This window comes from Rattus norvegicus, chromosome 8 (genome assembly GCF_021556685.1).
Source record: "Rattus norvegicus strain SHRSP/BbbUtx chromosome 8, alternate assembly SHRSP_T2T, whole genome shotgun sequence".
NCBI lineage: Eukaryota > Metazoa > Chordata > Mammalia > Rodentia > Muridae > Rattus > Rattus norvegicus.
Genome location: NC_141541.1, coordinates 74,836,336 through 74,856,428, shown reverse-complemented (window position 1 = coordinate 74,856,428; position 20,093 = coordinate 74,836,336). Strand labels below are relative to the sequence as shown.

Genomic DNA, 20,093 nt, shown 5'->3' with positions numbered 1-20,093 from the left:
CTGGAGACACTGCATGCACATGTTGCAGAGACATATATGCAGGCAAAAATCACCTACGTACAAAATCCAAATATTTTTAAAAAGGGACTGAAAATGTAATCATTTTTTGTATACTTATAGGAGGAAGTATTTCCTTAATACATATAAATTTTTCTTAAAAATTTGAGTACTTGCTGTTGTTTTGAAAAAAATAATGCATATGCTTATATTGACTTATTTTCTTTTAAGATATCAGTACTTTTTTTTTTTTTTTTTTTGGTTCTTGTTTTCGGAGCTGGGGACCGAACCCAGGGCCTTGCGCTTCCTAGGTAAGCGCTCTACCATTGAGCTAAATCCCCAGCCCCAGTACTTTTTAACTGTATATTTGCTTGCTTAGATTGTTGGCAGAGGCATAGAATTTTTGCATCAGATCTTGCTATAAATACATGGAAATATGTATTCACACTAGATTTTCTTAAATGATTCATGACTTTTGTTTTCATTCTCTATATAATTGGCTTTTAAGGGAAGTTATTTTTGAAACAATATTAAATTCTTAGTAATTTGTTGCTATTTGTGTCTGGTTTCCCAGACAGGAAAGTGTCCTATTCTGATTGTGATTTAATGATCTGTTGTAGCTTGATCTTAGCCAAAAGGTCAAAAAGTGATCCTGTTGTGGCTTTAATGGTTATTGGCTTCCATGGGTAGAGACACAGTGTAGGATTTAAGTTGAAGACTGCAAAGTAGAAACAACCGAGAGATTTTTGTTTCCCAGAATAGGTCTGAACAAATCTGAGTTTGAAATAGAAGGAATAATTACAGGAATGTTTAGCATGTTACAGTTTTGAGAATGTGGTTTCATACATTATTTTATATGATGTTGAAACTGATTTTAGATGTCCTCTTAAAACTAGAGTAAAATACTTGAACCATTTGGGCAATGAGCCTTATGTATAAGTTTGCTTTGATGTGTGGGAGTCACCAGGACCAAATGCCCTCTTTTCCAGCTCTGTAGGTATCTGGATCTGGTAACATATAGATGATAAGTTTCGTCCAGCTTTGAAATTGCATTTATTGTAGGAGAGAAGGACAAATTAGTGTAAAAGTAATAGGAATTGAGCAGGTGGCCTGGTCCAAAATGATGAACTGCTATTTAAATTTTATGCTTTGTAATAGAATTTAGTGCCCTGCCCCCATCCTCTCCCTACAGTGGTTGGGATTTGATTCAGGCTCTTGTACACACTAGAGTCCTGACAAGTTTTTTGAATTAAAATATGATTTGGGCAAGTTTGTAAGTTGATATGACTGTTTTACCCCTTAAAAATTAATTCATGGGGCTGGAGAGATGGCTCAGTGGCTAAGAGCACTGGCTGTTCTTCCAGAGGTCCTGATTTCAATTCCCAGCACCCACATGGTGGCTTATGATCATCTATCTACAAAGGGATCTGATGCCCCTTTCTGGCATGTAGGTGAACATGAAACAGAGCACTCATACATAAAGTTAAAAAAAAATCATGTTTTCAGAAAAGTAATGTGTATATACATAGTTGTTGATTAGTAAACCAAAGATCTTTGACTAGAAAAGCAATTTATTTTTCTACTGTCAGGCCTACAGTCATTTTCTAGCTCTGCTTAGTGCAGATGCTCTCATAATTACTTGAGTACTTGTCAGAACACAGTTATAAGTTTACCAATTTGAGGCTTTATTCCTTACCCACTTTCTATGCTAAATGACCATTATTTATCCTGCTGTTGCCTATCTTTACTTCCTAACATAATTAGATAATAAATTTTGATTAATGTAGTGACTAATTTTTCTTTCTTTTTAACATTTATTTTCCTTATTGTCTTAGAATTGTTTAACTTTAGACATTTTCCCCAAGTGTTCTTATAAATCAGTCAAGGGTGGTGAATGATACTGTGTTCCTGCCTCTGTAGTAGGTTAGATAATCTCCCTTTTCCTGGAGACCTTTCCAGAACTCTGTGCTCCCACTGGGGATAATTGGTTCTAGGCTCACAGGGTAGGCAGCTTTCCTGTAGTTACCTTTGTTCTCTTATGTTAGCTCTTCCACATTCTGGATCCCATACCTGCTTCTTTCTTAGTTTATTCTATTCTTTTGTGCAGTATATTACTTAGGTCCCTTCCCATGGAATGTCAGTTTTTGACTATTTACAAGTCTGGCATTTTGATTATATCTTTAAAGTGAAGGCTTGGCCGAATATGGATTATTAGAGAAGTTTCCTAGTTGAAAGACTGTTCCTTTATTTTTAGGTTCATTGTGTTGCGGTTAGGACCCTGATGCCTTCCTAGTTACCTCTTTCATGCACATGCTTTTATTTTTTGCAGTGGTATTCTTGAAAATTCAAAATGTTATCTTGGTGTGCATTTTTTTTTACATTTAAAGAGACTTAAAATTTTTTTATTATTACTGTGTGTGTGTGTGTATGATGTGGGGGAGGTGCCTGTGTGTGGAGGTCAGAGGACACTTGTGGACTCAGTTTTTTTTCTTCTACCTTTATGTAGGTTTCAGGTGTAGAACTCAGTTTTCAGGCTTGTGTAGTGAGTGCTTTCCCCTTCTGAACCATCTTAGTTCACTCTACAGGCTTTAATCTCATACCCATAAGTTAGTATATCTTTATAACATACATTCTTAAATAGGTATACGTTACCATATCATCCTTATTTAGATTTGTTAATTGTTAGGATTTTATCTCATTTCTATTTTATCACTTTTCCATAGGTACCCTCTGTTGATATAATCTACCTACCCCTGAATAATTTGTGTACATAATGTCCATTATCATAAAATAAGTACATAAAAATAAGTACAAGGACTCTCTTTGCAGTAAGCATAGGATATTGGTCAAAATTAAGACATGTAATAGTAGTATAATATACATTTCATATCCAGATTTCTTCAGTTGTCCATATGTGTGCTTCGTATCTGCCTTCCCCTTACCCTAGGTAAAATCCAGGATCATGTGTTACTTGTAGGTGTTGTAACTGTTTCTCTTTCATATGGAATAGTTCTTTTATCCATTTTTTGAAGAACTCCAGTTTACCTGTCTATAAAATACTACTAATTTTGACACTCTATCATAGATAGATATAGTAGAGATACTTGCTACTGTATCTAGCAAGTACTATGTGCTCACACTAGGCAAGTAGTATACTACTGGGATTCACCAATCTGTTTTGAAATATATATATATATATATATATATATATATATATATATATATATATATATATATATTCACAGGTATGAGTGCATGCAAAGGACCTGTACAAGATCAAGCCTACCAAAATCCCAAAATCCCAGCATGGTAGGTGAGGGGCTCATAAAGACCAACCACTAGCAGAGGAGTTGTTCTTGGCAACTAAAGGTTGCTGGATGAGGGAACTCAATTTTCTTAAGGGATGCATCCCTGTGCTCCTATAGATAGCCTGATATCCATGGACATACTGGTAACACTAACACATGTGCACACATATGCACACATGTGTGCACACACACATTCCATTAAACATCAGAAGATTAAACCTCTTTACCCACTTGCTGGCCCTACCCCTAGTTAAATAAGTAAGTAAGTAAGTAAGTAAGTAAGTAAGTAAGTAAGTAAATAAACACAGAAAGGAAGGAAGGAAGGGAGGGACAAATGAATGAATGGTCAGGATTTTAGTCACCTAGACTGCATTTGAATTCACTCTATATGATCAGTCCTTGGTATTATGTGTGCCACATGTCTGGCTCATTAATCGTTCTTGATTTTACTTTTTATCACTAGGTATCTCAAGATGGTGGTGCTCTTTTTCTTTTTTAAATCTTTTTCTTTTTTTTTAAAGATTTATTTATTTAATCTATGTGAGTACACTGTAGCTGTCTTCAGATACACTAGAAGAGGACATCGGATCTCATCACAGATGGTTGTGAGCCACCATGTGGTTGCTGGGAATTGAACTCAGGACCTCTGGAAGAGCAGCCAGTGCTCTTAACTGTTGAGTCATCTCTACAGCCCAAGATGGTGGTTTTCTAGCTAACGCTTCTTCCACATATGTTGGTTGGTATTCTGTAAGGAAGAGTTTTCCTTTTTCCCTTACTTGATTATGCATTTGCTTACACATTATAGCACAGGCACAGATTTTCATTTATTTGGTGATACTGTTATCATTATTTTAAAACTCAACTTGTCTTAGATTTGGCCATTGGGAGCCTTCTTAATCTGTAATTTTTTTTTTTTTTTTTTTTTTTTTTTGGAGCTGGGGACCGAACCCAGGGCCTTGAGCTTCCTGGGAAAGTGCTCTACCACTGAGCTAAATCCCCAACCCTTTAATCTGTAATTTTGATATGTTCTTTTGGGCCTTTTCTTTCTGCTACCACAAGAAGTTCCATGCATGCTTTGTACCCAGCTTACCACAACCTTGGTGTCAGTCATTTTCTAAAAGAAGCTCTCATTTGTTTTGGTTGGAAGTAATGTTTTATAAACTAAGATCTCTCAGCAGAAAGATCTAAGTAAGAAGTATGAATAGGTATGTCTACTTGGTATATATGTTTATATTTGTATGACCACGAGTTCCCATTGGCATCCATGATTCCTTTCAGCACCTTAGGTTGACCCCCATCCCTTCATATTTGCTGCATATGTTCAATACTAAGAATCTGGTTCTCTTTGCTTATAGTATGTATACTCACTCACTTAATTCTATAGTCAGAGAAGGTAGTTCTGGAATTGTTAACCCATACCATTGCAAAAGGTATTCTGGTAATTAGAGTTCGGCAGTTACTCATGATTGATTTTGTCTGTAAATGAGCAATAAATAAAGCAGTATGTTCAAAGTTGGAATTAGTCATCCCTCCCCTTCAATACACTTAATTGAAATATAGCTTGGCTCATTTGTATGTATTTGATTTTTGTTTTAGATCTTCCACCTGATCTTTGCTGCTTTTATTTCATATTTTGAATACCTAGACTATTAACATTGTTTTAAAGGTTAAAATTTTACAAAAAGCTATTCTAAGTAAGAATCATCAGCGGGTGAGCCAGCAAACTATATATACTTTCTGTGTATTTTTGTTTTTAATCATTTAACATAGTATCTTATATTTCAGTCCATGTTTGTAGAAGTATTTTTTCCTTTTTCGTGTGTGTGTGTGTGTGTGTGTGTGTGTGTATGTATGTATGTATGTATGTATGTATATATGTATCTGTGCTTTTTTGTGTGTGGAGGCTAGAGGTCAATGTTACATGTTTTCCTCTAATACTTCCCACCTTATATTTTAATTACATTACTTATTATTTTTTCTGTAGGTGACAGAATAACTTTTGGGGGTCATTTTTCTGCTCCCCCTGTGGTTTCCAGTTGAATTTGGATAATCAGGTTAAACCCCAACAGTTTGGCAGCCTACCACCCTGATTTTTCTCAGTGAGCTCAATGATTCAGCTGGACTGGCTGGGCAGTGAGTTCCAGAGACCTCCTATTTCTGCCTCCACCTCCCCAGTGCCAAGATTTTAAGCCAACTCCATCATGCCCTGTTGCTGCTGCTTTTGTTGTTGTTGTTGTTGTTTGTTTTATCGGGACAGGTTTCTTTTTGTAGCCCTGGCTGTCCTGGAAGTAGCTCTGTAGACCAGCTGGCCTCAGACCAGAGATCACCTACCTCTGCCTCCCTGGATTTGGGATTAAAGGTGTGCACCACTACCTGGCCTTGCCTAGCTTTTTAAAATGTGGGTTCTGGTGCTAAAATTCAGATCCTCATGCTTTAGAAGAAAACATTTTTCTGGCTGAGCCATTTCCTGTGCCTCATTGTGTACCATCTTTGTCTGTTCCTCTATCATTCATCTGCTTGTCTGTCTGTCTGTTCATCTGTTTATCTGTCTATTGATCTATCACTTTCTAGTGTATTCCATTTGTGTGTATGTCACAGTAAATTGCAGCTGGTCTTCCATGTGTAAAATGTAGGTTTAGAGTATTTTTCAGCTAATAATAATAATAATAATAATAATAATAATAATAAACTAATAGCTTTGTATGCACAGTTGTTGTTATTATTATTATTATTATTATTATTATTATTATTATTATGCACCTTAAGGGATGAATAAACGTTTAACTCTTTGTGTAAGTAGTAATGTATAAAAGATTTTATAACTATAATAATATAAAGGTTTGCATATCCTGTTTTCATTTCCTGTGGTTTTACTGAAATAAAATAGTCAAGGGTATTGAAATGAAATGCTTTGTTGAAATTATTTTTCTGACTGGAAAGCCTTGAAATCAGTTGGAAGTTGCCTTGGGAACATTCTTAGTTAAGAAATAACTACGCATATGGTTTGGGTCAAGGTTCATGTTAAGCAGTGGTCTGTTCCTAATACATATTCTTTATCAGTGCTGTTTCACCCCACTAGACCGCTAAATGTCTGCTGTTTAGTGAGACTTTTAATTTATATTAGGTTCCTCTGTTTTGCCTATTACCTGGTGCTTCTTAAGGATTACAGAGTGGCTGTAGTACAAGACAATTTGCATTGTCTAGAAATAAGGATTTCAGCTTCTAGAAATAATGCTGATCCTCAAGGGCATGGTGTCTTAGATTTTGAGAAATGCCCCAGTCCTCTGAGGTGATTGATGACTTCAGGTCTCCTGACTCAATGCAGTGAAATAGGAGGGAAACCTGCTGCATTGCTAGTTACCCATGCAAAAGATTGGTAGCATAACTTCTTACTGGAACTGACATGAGTGGGCTACATATATATGCTGAGGTAGATGATCTTGGCTAAGGGTGACTGGAGCTCCCAAAGCAGATCACCTTTGCCTCTGAGAAGTCTTCAGTTTCCATGTATGAACCACACAGTCTTAGTTTCTGTGTATGCCCTAACATGGGAATGGCTTGAAGGTGGGTCAGAACACAGTGTCAAGAATATAATGCCTCTAAGGAAGTTGCTTTTTAAAGGAGACTCAGGTGATATGGTGGATAAGGAAAAACTGGACTATCTAGGGTAGAAGTTAAAACTGCTGGGCCAGAAAAGTTGGTAACCATATCTTAAATCTGTGTGACTTGAAGTCATTCCTATTCACTTCTTTGCTAAAATTAGTTAGAAATTAAAAACATTTTGAAATGACTTATAACCCCTAATAGATGTTGAAATATAGTACAGATCACATTAAGAAGCTGGGTGTGGTAGCTCCTGCTTCCAGCTTCAGCCTGTAGGAAGGCTAATGCAGGAGGTCTGAATTAAGAGGCCTGCCGGAAGACCCTGTCTCAAACAAGAAGAAAAAATAGACTTTATCATATGTTTTAGTCTGAACTTTTGACATTTCCATTTGTTAGCATACTGATAATGGTTATTAACAGTTGCATTAAGAAGAATGGTTACCAGGCTGGAGAGATGGCTCAGAAGTTAAGGTGCCTGTCACACAATCATGAAGCTCTGAGTTCAGCACCCACATAAAAGTTGTGTGTGGCTGTGCTAATCTGAAGTTCCAGTATTGAGCTGGGGTGGGCCTGAGGCAAAGTAAGTCCATGGTGCTCGCCAGCTAACTACCTTAACCAAATTGGTTAGCTGTAGGTTCAGTGGAGACCCTGTATTAAAAAATGAGGTGAAAGGACTGGAGACATGGCTCAATGATTAAGAAAGAGTGCTTGCTGCTCTTCCAGAGAACTGGGATTTGGTTTCCAGCATTAATGTTATAGAACACTACTTACTGCCTATAACTCCAGCTTTAGGCTATTGGGTACCCTCTTCTGACCACTGTGGGTTTCCTCACACACGTGGGGTGTGTATGCTTGATGCACACATATACATTCCCACACACATCTTTAAAAAAATCATAGAGACCTACATACACAAGTGAACATGGTATACAGCCCCCTACACACACCTCACATCAAAAGCAGCATAGATACCAAGGTGTGTTTCGGTGGATTAGGTTGGTGAACCAAGATCTAGTGTCTCTTCTGCAAACCTCTAGAGTTTGCTGTATTTCAGTGTTCTGGTACTTGAGTTCCTTCAGCCCTTATGTGTTCATAGTATGAATGGTTGGTTGCCTTTATGAATGTTGTGTGCCGCATGCATGCCTGGTGCCAGAAGAAGGTGTTGGATCCCTGGTACTAGAGTTAGGGATGGTTATGAACTGCCATGTGGGTGCTGAGAACAAAACTCTGTTCTCTGCGAGAGCAGTAGCAAGTGCTCTTACCAGCTGAGCCATCTCTCCAGTCTTAGTACTTAAATGTTTTATCTGATTAGCATCTTATCAATGTGTTTAAACCTCTTTATATTATTTCTCAAAATGTGCTTCTAGATGTATTTTATTTTCCTAAAGTATTATGCTAGACATATCTGATTTTAAATATAACACTAAGGAAGTTTTAACAATTGTGCCAAATCTGGAATAAAGTATTTCATTTAATGTGGCTTTGAATATAATTTAGTTTAGGTCAGGCATAGGGAGTCTTTTGTTGGCTAGTACTTTCTATGTGTTAGAAATTTTTCTGTGAAAATATGTCTTCAGCTCCAATTTTTAAAAATTTTGTTTTCAAGACAGGGTTTCTCTCTGTGTATGTAGCCTTGGCTGTCCTGGAACTCATTTGTAGACCAGACTAGCTTCAAACTCAGAGACCCATCTGCCTCTGCCTTCTGAGTGCTGGTACTAAAGATGTGTACCTGACTACAGCTGCAATTCTTTTAAAGAGTGTAAGCTAAAGGAAAAACTTTTTCCACCCCCTATCCATGTGAGCATCTTCAGTGCAGTGCATGTAGTAGCCTCTGGCATTAACTCCTGGCAGTTGTTTTATTCTTTTTAATATATTTTTCAGGTAGAAGAAGCTGAGGCTTAAAAAAAGTTCTTTGCTGTATGATTCATGTTTCTTCTGAAGTTCTTAACAAACTCATATGAGGTAGCTGTGTCCCATCTAGTGGTGAAGAAGCAGGCTCTGGTATAACCAACTGTTGTAGGTTAAAGCACAAAGAATTAAAAGAATGGTGGATTGTGGACTCAGAAGTCCAAGTTAAATAGAAGACTCTAGCATGTTTACTTGGAGTCTACAAAGTAATAATTAAATTTCTGAGAAGGCAACCTATTTTATTCCATATACTTTATATAAAAAGGAAGGGTTCTTTTGGTAGGGTTGGGGGGTCATTAATCAAGGCTTTTCCCTTGTTCAAACAATACAAGCAGAAGTTCAGATCACTGTTTCTCCTGGTAAGGATTTTAAGAGAAAATCTAATACTTCCTTCAGAAATCTTGGGGTTCTGATTAAGATGTGGGCTCCTAATAATGGGGAAGCCTAGTATTAGGCTTTGCTGGGTGTGGTGGGAATCAAATTACAATATCAGAACTCTTGGGGTGAAGTCAGAATTAGAAACAGATGGTGTAGGTATCTTCAACTCTTAAAATTATTCAGAAGTTTCCAAGAACCTTTAGTTCAATCTGAGGTTTTTCAGAATGGTTATTACATAACATAACCTAGAGGCAAGAAGATTGAAGTATAGGCTCTGTAGCTTTCATGAGGAGAAAAGGGAGTCCTGTAAATTGCCTAAGGTGCTTTTTAAGAATCTTCACACATGGTCTGGAGAGATGGCTCAGTGGTTAAGAACACTGACTGCGGGGTTGGGGATTTAGCTCAGTGGTAGAGCGCTTGCCTAACAAGCACAAGGCCCTGGGTTCGGTCCCCAGCTCTGAAAAAAAAAAATAGAAAAAGAAGAACACTGACTGCTCTTCCAGAGTTTCTGAGTTCAAATCCCAGCAACCACACGGTGGCTCACAACCTGTAATGAGATCTGATGCCCTCTTCTGATGTGTCTGAAGACAGCAACAGTGTACTCACATATAATAAATAAATCTTAAAAAAAACTTCACACATGACAGGGAGGGTATTCTAGAGAAGCAGTGCTTTGGAACTTTTGAAGATTTGACCTATTTGTTACTGAAGCTTTTTTGATTTTGTCTTGTTTTTTTTTTTTAATGTAATACAGGGAGACAATAGAAGTGATGTTTATTCTCATGAAAGAATTACTCAGACTTAAGACTGGGAGCATATAATACTCCCCAGTACAGAAAGATCCCCAGTGTAAAGCAGCCTAGTTCAAGATAGATTGCCATGACTTTGCCTTCACTGTCTTTTCTGTAGAAATGGTTGTTGAGCCATTGGACAGCTTCAATTCCTGTTAGGTGGAACCCTTATTCATTTAACTAAGAGCGCCAGTAGTGCTGGCGAGCTGCTTGGCAGATGGGAAAATGTTTCATTCTGGGTGGCTCTCTCGTCACTATATCCTAGTAGTTCAAAATAAGTGCTTTGTTTGAATTTACAATTTTGTGGGTCAGAAAGAACTTGACTAGGATTTCGTCAGGTAGCATATCTGTACCTAGAGCATCTTAACTCAGGTCTTTGTATAAATGATTCTTTTCCTGTGCTTCTATGACCTCCTATGATCCTGTGATTTCTTCAGTTTAAGCTTACAGTATGTTTCAGAGTAGTCAGACTTCTCACATGGTGGCCAAGCAAGCCTTCCGAACAGTAGGGACATGTTGAGTTTCCTAAGGCTTGAATTAGCATGTAATCACTTTTGTCATATCAGCTACCCAGGGCAGTCACAGAGTCAGAGAATGAGAAGAGGAGACTCTTAGTGGGAACAACCACAGAACAATTAAGCAGAAAGGAAAAACTGTTATGATGAATGCTTAACTGACTTCATCAACGGATAATTTACTCATCTAATGGATGATTCAAGAGAGGCTGATTGCCAGCCTGGAAAAAGAAAAGGACAGAGGTAAGAAGAGTGGAAAGGGTTTTCAAGGAGAAAACTGAGTTGTGCTTCATAACTCTCTTCCTTGCCTCCGCCTTAAACTCTTGGTTTCCTTGAGGCTTTGTCTAGCACATCTACACACTTGGACTTAGGTATTCACACGTGGGCTTCTCCGTGATTTGATCTCTGCTTAGTCCTTACAGTCTTCCCCGGCTCACCCTTCCTAAATGCTGGACATGGTGTGTGCCTAATGTTCTTCGAAGCCAGAATAGTGTGTTGTATCTCCTAGAACTGGAGTTATATGTGGTTATGAATTTCCATGTGGTTGTTGGAAACCTAATTCATATCCTCTGCAGGAGCAGCAGGTGCTCTTACCTGCTGATCCATCTCTCCAGTCCTTGTTAAAGCTTTTTAAGAACATTAGGTAGAAAGAACTGGAATTTTTTTTATATGAGGGAGGATGATGCAAGTGCTTTCCCCCCTAGTTATACCCACTCTTAGAATTTTATGATTTTAGAGGGTATGTTATTCATTACCTACTTTCCATTTTACAGTGAAGATAGGAAAGAATCATGATGACCTCACTCTGTCTCTGGTAATGATGGAGAGAGAGCCAGTGCTGGAATCTGGGCATCTAGTTCTCACTTTTTTTTTTTTTTTGAGTTTTTCAAGACAGGGTTTTGCTGTGTAGCCTTGACTGTCCTGCAACGAACTCTGTAGACTCAGAGATCTGCCTGCCTTTGCCTCAGGAATGCAGGGATTAAAGGCATGTGCTACTCACTGCCACCCAGCACCTTTCCGAATTCTAAGGAAGAAAGTTTTCTTCTAGTTTGGAAGGGCTGGGTCTGATTGATGGTACAGGCTGGAGCCCTCGTGTGCATTTGCCTTTCCTGATGTGTGTTACTGCATATAACCTCTTGAGCCTGGCTACCTCAGGAGAACAGCAAGATTCTTCATTTCAGGACACATGAGCTGTCTTACTTGAGCTCGACAGGGACAGAAAAAGGGTCTGTGGCTAAAGAGGCAGATAGTGAAAGGGGCTTCCCAGTGCTGTCCTCCCATTCAAAGTGTTGTCTAAGGGCTGGGGGAACAGCCTGTGACTCCTCCTAGGAGAAGACAAGGAAAATGGAGTGTTTTGTTGAGGTGATGGGTGGATCACTGTGATACAGTGTGATGAAGCTTTATAATCTGAGTGATACATAGGAATCTGATTTTCAGATGTCACAGGAGCCTGCTGTGTGTGAGGTGTGAGCATATAAGAAATACACTACATGGCTCTTTTGCGTTGACACCACCCCCTTGAAGTATATTATAGGAGTATTAAAGAGTTCTTGTAAGTTCTCAGCTTTAACTTTTAGAATGTTCACAACACTCTAGTTGGATATTGCTTAAAAATCCCTTTGGTCTAATATTTTTATGTTTTTCTGAATAGACTCTGATTATGTGGTGTGTGCATATGCCCCAGCTTCTTCTCATAGAAAAGTCTGGAAAAAGTTCTGGTCCTTTAAGAAATGTGTTCACCTATGGTTACACTTCTGAAACTCACCTGTCTGTAAATTGAAGCTTCCTTTCATAATAAGGTCTTGTATGAAGTAAAATTTCAGGTTATAACATGTTCTATTCTTAAAATGATTGAGAGTTAAATTTATATCATATTAGACTTTTGGGTGATTGAATGAGGAAATGACTTTATTTTTTTTAAATAAGTTGCTGAACACAGGGACTCCTAATATTTTATGTGCAAATGTCCTATCACTGACTTATAACAGCCCAACACCAAAAAGTGTAATCAACAGTTTTTAAAAGTTTCCATATCTACTCTTGCCTGGCTCAGCTGTAATTCCCCCCCCCCCCCCCTTCGGAGCTGAGGACCGAACCCAGGGCCTTGCACTTGCTAGGCAAGCGCTCCACCACTGAGCTAAATCCCCAACCCCTTAGCTGTAATTCTTAAAATAATTGGCCTACTGACACCATCATTTAAAATTTTGTGCATTTCACATATTGTATTAGAAAAATAGGATTTGTCTTAACTGTGATTTAGGATATACCTCTAACTAAATAAAGAAAGATTTGCTATTTATAGTTGTAATTAATACCTGAATGGAAAAATTATGTAATTAAAAGATACTTGAGAAAAAACCCACCAAATGTTTTTTAATGGGAAACTAGCTTATTAACTTGTTGACTTCAAAAGAGAGTAATAGAGGGAACACTTGTACATATGTTTAATTTATGGCTAGGCTATTTGAATTAGTCAAGACATACAACACCATGGGCATGCATTTAAGTTCTTTTTGATATAGCTTTGGGTAGACAGTCATCTGTGTTAGTATTCATGTAAGCACCTGTGTAGCTGTGGAATTTATAATGGAATCACAAGCTATGATTAGAAATTGGCGGGGGGGCTGGGGATTTAGCTCAGTGATAGAGCGCTTACCTAGGAAGCTCAAGGCCCTGGGTTCGGTCCCCAGCTCCGAAAAAAAGAACCAAAAAAAAAAAATAAATAAATAAATTGGCGGGGTTGGAGGCAGGGATGGGAAATAACACGATCCAAATGCTATGTTGTATTTTTCTTTTTATTAGTGTGCAGGTCCAACAAAAGCCCCTGGGTCTGTTTGACTTGTTCAAGTGTCCACTGTGGAAGGTATGTGACATATCTATTATTCATTACCTACTTGCTTTAAAAATTTGCTAGAAAATTTTATATTAAAGTATAACTAACACTTTTCCTTAATCATAGAATGTCATACTTTTGTTAATCTTCTGTTAATCATAGCATGCCTTTCTTTGTAGTGCTCTCAGGTTGAATACTTGTCTGACACAACAAGGGAAACTCTAGGGGAAATCCTTTTATGCTGCTGTGTAGAATTAACATTTGGTGTTTAAGACAACTTACTAGTAATATTTGGCTGGGAAAATGAAACAAGGAAACATTTAAATTTTGAAACAAAAGTTGAGCAACTGGCTGTTTTTAAAAATAATTTTAGAAGTGGATTTAAGTGCACTTGAGTAGAATAGTTGAATCTTGTGTTTTCATTACTTCAGCAGTATCAGTGTGAAGCGATCTTGTCTCACTTGCTATCTGCCGTATCTACTTCCTTTACTTGAATAAAAAAATGTAACTATTTATAGATAATGGAATTAACTTTGTACATTACTTCTCTGTGGAGTTATTTATTCCTGCCTGAGATATACCAAACATTTCATTATTCAATTAAAATATTGTGCCTTCTGAGTCTGGGGATGTGTTTCAGTTGGCAGAATACTTCCCTGGCATGCTTAAAACCCTGGGTTCTGTTCTCAGCACTGCACAAAACTTAGTGTGGTAGTTATGTGTGTGTTTCCAGCTCTTAGGAGGTAGAGGCAGGGCGACTGAAAGTTTAAGATCATCCTTGGTTATGATCAGCCTGGTAAGTTTTAGGCCAGCCTGGCTTATATGAGACCTTGCCTCAAATCCAAACCAAACCGAAGCAGCATATGTTTTGCTTTTCATGTAGATTTAGCAGCTCCTGTTTCAGTCCTCAGCAGTTCTTTCCAATTTTTGGCTTCAAAATGCCAATACTTAGATACATCAATAACTAATTCTAACACCAACTCAAGGACAGTTAGAAATCATCTATTGTGAGAGCTGGGCATGGTGTTTTCACACCCTTAACTCTAACATGTAACATGCAGGAGGAGGATTGCTGTGAGTTCTAGGATAGCCTGGACTAGAGAATGGTATCTCTCAAAACTATAGCAAACAAAACCCAATCAAAAAGAGGGAGAGATGATCTACTTTGAATTTCTTTTTTCTTTTTTTCAGAGCTGAGGACCAAACCCAGGGCCTTGCGCTTGCTAAGCAAGCGCTCTACCACTGAGCTAAATCCCCAACCTCTTGAATTTCTTTAAGTAGTCACACATTGGCTAAATTTAAGGGATTTAAGTTTATATTATATTTATTTGGAATATTTTCCCATTGTTACTTTAAATCCTCATTACATGAAAGAAGCATATTTGTTTTGATATTGCACATTGAGTATTGGAATTGAATATCTGTCCCATGCACACTTAAAGTACTTTTGGAAAATGCTATGTATCTTAATTATGGCTATTAGGGTTTCAAACTCTCTAGGATCTAGGGAGCTTGAGAATACTTTGCGCAGATAATTTTTGAAAAAAGACAAGTAGATGTACTTAAATTTTGCACTGAGGAGTTAGGTGCCTCTCCTAGCTTTGAGGGTGAGACTGATAATGCAGTAAGGGTTCTTTGGCTCCTCCAGATGTTACAGAGCAGTTCAGATCTAAATGTTGGAGGTCATGTGCCAGTGGAAAGCCCAGGACATTTTTGAGGAGAAGGGAAAAAAACAAAAAACAAAACCAAACTGGGGGAGAGGAATGTTTTTGACAAATAGGAAGCAACAAGAAATTCTCTGGGCTTTGGGAAAGTAAGTTGAAATTTTTTAGACTCTGAAGGTGGATTCTTTCTAATCAAGGGTAAATTCAAGTTTAGGAATTTAACAGGCTTTCAGAAAACTATGATTAGGTAGATTAAACAGATAATGGAGAGCAGCCTGATTTGATTTTGGTATTTCTTATGTAATTCTAATGGCTGTTGCCAAAAATACTGGTTTTTCAGTAACTTGAGACTATTTGTCTACAGGGAACTCTTAAATGAATATTTTTTCAATTTAGCATTTCAAAAAATGGTGTATAAGCAGATCTGAGATAAACATTCTACTGTGTTTTATAACACCATCCTACTTAGTTTTAAATTTTTGAGATTGTTATTGGGATCTCTGGCATACATGGTAGACTAGCTTGTGTAATAGTTAAAATTAGTTAAAATAGTTAAAATTGTGCAAAGTTAAAACTGAGAGATACTTATTTTTTTTTGATGTAAGCTAGCTTTATATTGTTAATTTCTGACTAGTATGTTTGGGTATTAGCAAAACATTGCTAATGTTAATGTTATTCATCAATAATTATACTTTTATCACTGACCTTTATAGGGACTTAATTTGGTTTTATCAGAATTTCAAGTTAACATATTGGGTTTTACCATGACATCTCCATACACAAGTGTCATTATCCTTTGTTCTTAGCCACACAGGAACAATCTAAATATAGAGGACATTTGGAAACTACAGTATTATAGTTGAAGATCTTCTTTGTGTTTACTGTATAAAGGTGATCAGTTTCCAAAACCCTGACGTGGTTACTCTGTTCATTATTGCTGTTGTAAAGGCATTCTTCATGCTGTGACATGGAGCTAAAAAGACAGAAGGTGAAGGCAGTTCCTGAGCGCATGTAGGTTAGTTTACCTTTTCGGTTAAACAGCAAGGATACCTAACAGCATGTTGTATAAGTGGTGCTCCAGCTGCCCACTCTCTAAGCAATTGGTTTGTTATGTGGACTTTGAATAAAATAGTAGTTAAATATACGGGGAAGATGCCAATGAAATAGCCATACACACTCGTTTTGGATTATTTAGTTTAATTGCCCAACAGTGTGGTACATGTATTGTAACCTCAATTTTCAGATGAGAAAACAGGTACAGAAATGTTAGTAACTCACTGTGCTCATACAAGGAGTTTATGAGAGGCCTGACCTTGAAAGGCTAGTTTTAAGCACATACCCTTGTTATTTTAAAACTTGGTCTACTTTGGGAGACCAAGGATCCTTGGTTTTAAAATTCATGGGAAAAAGGTAGAAGGAAAAAATGATTGAATTCTGAATTAAGGTTAAGGGTGTAAGTTTTTCTGGGATGTGGAGGCTGGACTTGAGCTAACAACATACTGCCATTCTTCCTTCCCCCAAGGTAGCTGCTGCTGCTGCTGCTGCTGCTGCTGCTGCTGCTGCTGCTGCTGCTGCTGCTGCTGCTGCTGCTGCTGCTGCTTCTTCTTCTTCTTCTTCTTCTTCTTCTTCTTCTTCTTCTTCTTCTTCTTCTTCTTCTTCTTCTTCTTCTTCTTCTTCTTCTTCTTCTTCTTCTTCTTCTTCTTCTTCTTCTTCCCCTTCTCCCCTTCTCCCCTTCTCCCCTTCTCCCCTTCTCCCCTTCTCCCCTTCTCCCCTTCTCCCCTTCTCCCCTTCTCCCCTTCTCCCCTTCTCCCCTTCTCCCCTTCTCCCCTTCTCCCCTTCTCCCCTTTCTCCCCTTTCTCCCCTTCTCCCCTTCTCCCCTTCTCCCCTTCTCCCCTTCTTCTCCCCTTCTCCCCTTCTCCCCTTCTTTCTCCCCTTCTCCCCTTCTTTCTCCCCTTCTCCCCTTCTCCCCTTCTCCCCTTCTCCCCTTCTCCCCTTCTCCCCTTCTCCCCTTCTCCCCTTCTCCCCTTCTCTTCTCCCCTTCTCTTCTCCCCTTCTCCCCTTCTCCCCTTCTCCCCTTCTCCCCTTCTCCCCTTCTCCCCTTCTCCCCTTCTCCCCTTCTCCTCCCCTTCTCCCCTTCTCCCCTTCTCCTCCCCTTCTCCCCTTCTCCTCCCCTTCTCCCCTTCTCCCCTTCTCCTCCCCTTCTCCCCTTCTCCCCTTCTCCTCCCCTTCTCCCCTTCTCCCCTTCTCCCCTTCTCTCCTTCTCTCCTTCTCTCCTCCTCTCCTTCTCTCCTCCTCCTCCTCCTCCTCCTCCTCCTCCTCCTCCTCCTCTTCCTCCTCCTCCTCCTCCTCCTTTTTTTTCCTTCTGGAGCTGAGGACTGAACCCAGGGCCTTGTGCTTATTAGGCAAGAGCTCTACCACTGAATTAAATCCCCAACCCCAAAGTGCAGCTTCTTGATTAACTACTGCACCTCGAGATGAAACTTCCTGTTCTCTACGTCTGCTATTTTGATGCCAGTGAGCCAACATTTGTTTTTTTTTTTTTTTTTAACCAGTTGAGTTTTTAAGTAATTCCCACCTTTTGCACACTGGTTGTTGTAAAGGAACTGGAATGTTTTGTGTCCCAAGGGCTTTCTTAAAGAGGCCAGGGACAACATTCCATAGTCTTTAGGAAAAGTGTAGCTAAATGAGGGTACATAGATACTTACTTTGGCTTCAGTTTTCCTGCTGTAATAAAATGACTTATTAAGGCTTGCAAGATGGCTCAGCAGATAAAGGCACTTGTCACCAAGTCCGATCCTTCTGGATAGACCTATTAGGGAGGAAGGGAACTCACCCCCATGGATCATCTCCTGGCTTCTGCTTGTATTCTGTGTCATGGACAGCCTCTCACTCCCAAGCAAATAAATGTAATAAAGCATGGTTTATTAAACTCGATTGGAAAGTTATGAAATTGGTAGGAATATAGCCAGTCATTGGCTATGTTTGTTCACATGGACAAATTACAGTTTTTCTAAACTCAAGTTGATTTGTGTTTTGTTTGGATTGTTCTACACAAATGCATTTTCATGTGTGTTGGTGATGAGGCATTCAGAGGAAAAATCTGAACCCATAGCCAGGAAAACACAGATTGCCCTATTTATTGTCTGACTTTCATATCGTAGGTGCAACTTCAGCATATGGCACTGTGGAAGGAGGTTGATTAATTTATGTGCAGGGTTTTTATTTACTTATTTTTAAATAACAACTCAAGCTGGGAATTAGCAATTTGAGAAAACCCTTAAAAGAAAGAAAACATAGGAAAACATCAGCATAGAAGATAGTATAAATAACACTGAAACCAATTTGGGTAAGTAATGCCTTTCCTTGCTTGGCCCTACTCTAGGTGTAACTAAATTTGACTGTAGTATTGAGTTGCAGATGTGAGTATACTTTAAGTATTTAGCTTAATATATTGCCAGATGATTAACTTTCTTTTTTAAGAGTTCTCTTTAATTTGATTAACAATTTCACCATCTTTGACTACTTTCCAAAGCAATATTTAAATTAAAGTAATAATTTCACTTGGCTTTGTAAGGTATGTGAATGGCCATGCAAAAAAACATTATGAAGATGCACAGATACCCTTACTCAACCATAAGAGATCAGAAAAACAGGAGAAAGCTCAGCATACAGTGTGTATGGATTGCAGTAGCTACAGCACATACTGGTAAGTTAATATTTTCTGGAAATGGAATTGTTTTCACAAATGTGATGTTACAAGTTAAGCCTCTTTGTTGGAAAGATTGTTTTGATAATCTTTCTTATCTCTTTTCTACTTCCTGAGAGGTAAATGACAAGAATTTAGTATTTCCAACTCAGCATTTCAGGTTTTCCCCCTCATAAAGTATATTACGCTTTCAGAGGAGGTTGGAGATAGCCATGGCAGGTGGTATATGCTGGTATTCCTTGTATTATGCGGGCTAAGCAAGAGTCTGAGTTAGAGGTCATCCTGGGCTGCAAAGCTATATTCTATGTCCAAAAAAGTATAGGTTGTAAACTTTGTGACTCCTTGTAATATAATGTATGTATCCATCTCATATAAATGGCGGTAAAGTCCTATTTTGTGACTGTTCAGGAGAAAATTATTTAGGCTGCAAGCAGTTCGACAATTTGTTACCCATGTGGTATATGCAGAAATATTTATAGTTTTAACTTTTGTTGAAGCAAATTTCTTTCCCTGATCATAAATTATGATGAGTAATTTTTTAGTTTTACTTTCAATTCTAAGGGTTGCTGACATTGGGGGAGGGGCGTTTAGAAGACCCTTTAGAATTATGTATTTTGCTAAACAATCCTTGAATTTTACATGAAGGCAGTACTGAGGAGGAATGGGCATTTAAAGTCCAAATATCCCTGCTTGTTGATTTGCTTTTGGTGTAAGGAGTTTGAGACAGGGTTTTGCTATTTGGCCCAGGCTGGCTCCTACCTCAGCCTCCTGAATGCTGGGCATGTGTTGCCATGCCTGTTTTCAGGTATCCCTGAGAACCACACTTTCTGTTGAAGGGTGTGCTATTCCTTTTTCACAGTCTGTAGGAAGATCTCCAGCAAAGGGAAGAAAATTAGACCAGTGCTTTTTCAGGTCTTTTACTGTTTTATAACATTTAACTATTGAATAAGTCAGTAAAGGGTTTAAGTCATTCAAACAAGTACTCTTTTAGTGGAAAAGATAGAAGGGAGAGAAGCTTAGAGGTAGGTGAAGATTTTAGTAAAAATCAGTGTTTTCTAAGATTTTCACACATAGGGCAGTGCTCATTTATTGTTGCTTGCTATTGTGGAGTGCTTCTTATAACAGCTAAACATTAGCTCAGTTGCTGCTGTTGCTTTAACCCTTAAATAAGCCTCTACCCCCACTTTAGCCCTCCATTAATTCCTGACCCATTAAACCAAGAATGGTACAGCTTCTTGGTTTATAGAAGCATGTGTTCTGTGTTTATAACTAGTTTTGCTCTAGAGACAGCAGAAATTCAGGTCATTCTTGACTGTCTTTTTTTCATCACTCTATCAAAGTCATAGGTCATGTCATTCTATGTGGTACAGGTGATGACAGCATTCATTCT

At 38.3% G+C, this 20,093-nt stretch overlaps 1 protein-coding gene across 9 annotated transcripts in view; it reads left to right on the top strand.

Annotated features, from left to right (window-relative positions):
• The window catches only part of Usp3 (ubiquitin specific peptidase 3), a 74,305-nt gene that overhangs the window by 10,301 nt on the left and 43,911 nt on the right, over positions 1-20,093 (top strand). For 4 of the 9 annotated variants that reach the window (XM_087562798.1, XM_087562797.1, XM_087562799.1 and 1 more), the window contains 3 exons: positions 10,552-10,743; positions 13,303-13,363; positions 18,572-18,703. In XM_087562798.1, coding sequence (XP_087418924.1) covers positions 10,695-10,743; positions 13,303-13,363; positions 18,572-18,703 — 242 coding nt within the window. In that variant the 5' untranslated portion in view covers positions 10,552-10,694. Of the gene's footprint in view, positions 1-3,242; positions 3,307-10,551; positions 10,744-13,302; positions 13,364-18,571; positions 18,704-20,093 lie in introns of all 9 variants that reach the window. The other 5 variants (XR_015626788.1, NM_001025424.2, XM_087562802.1 and 2 more) reach the window with 2 other exon arrangements.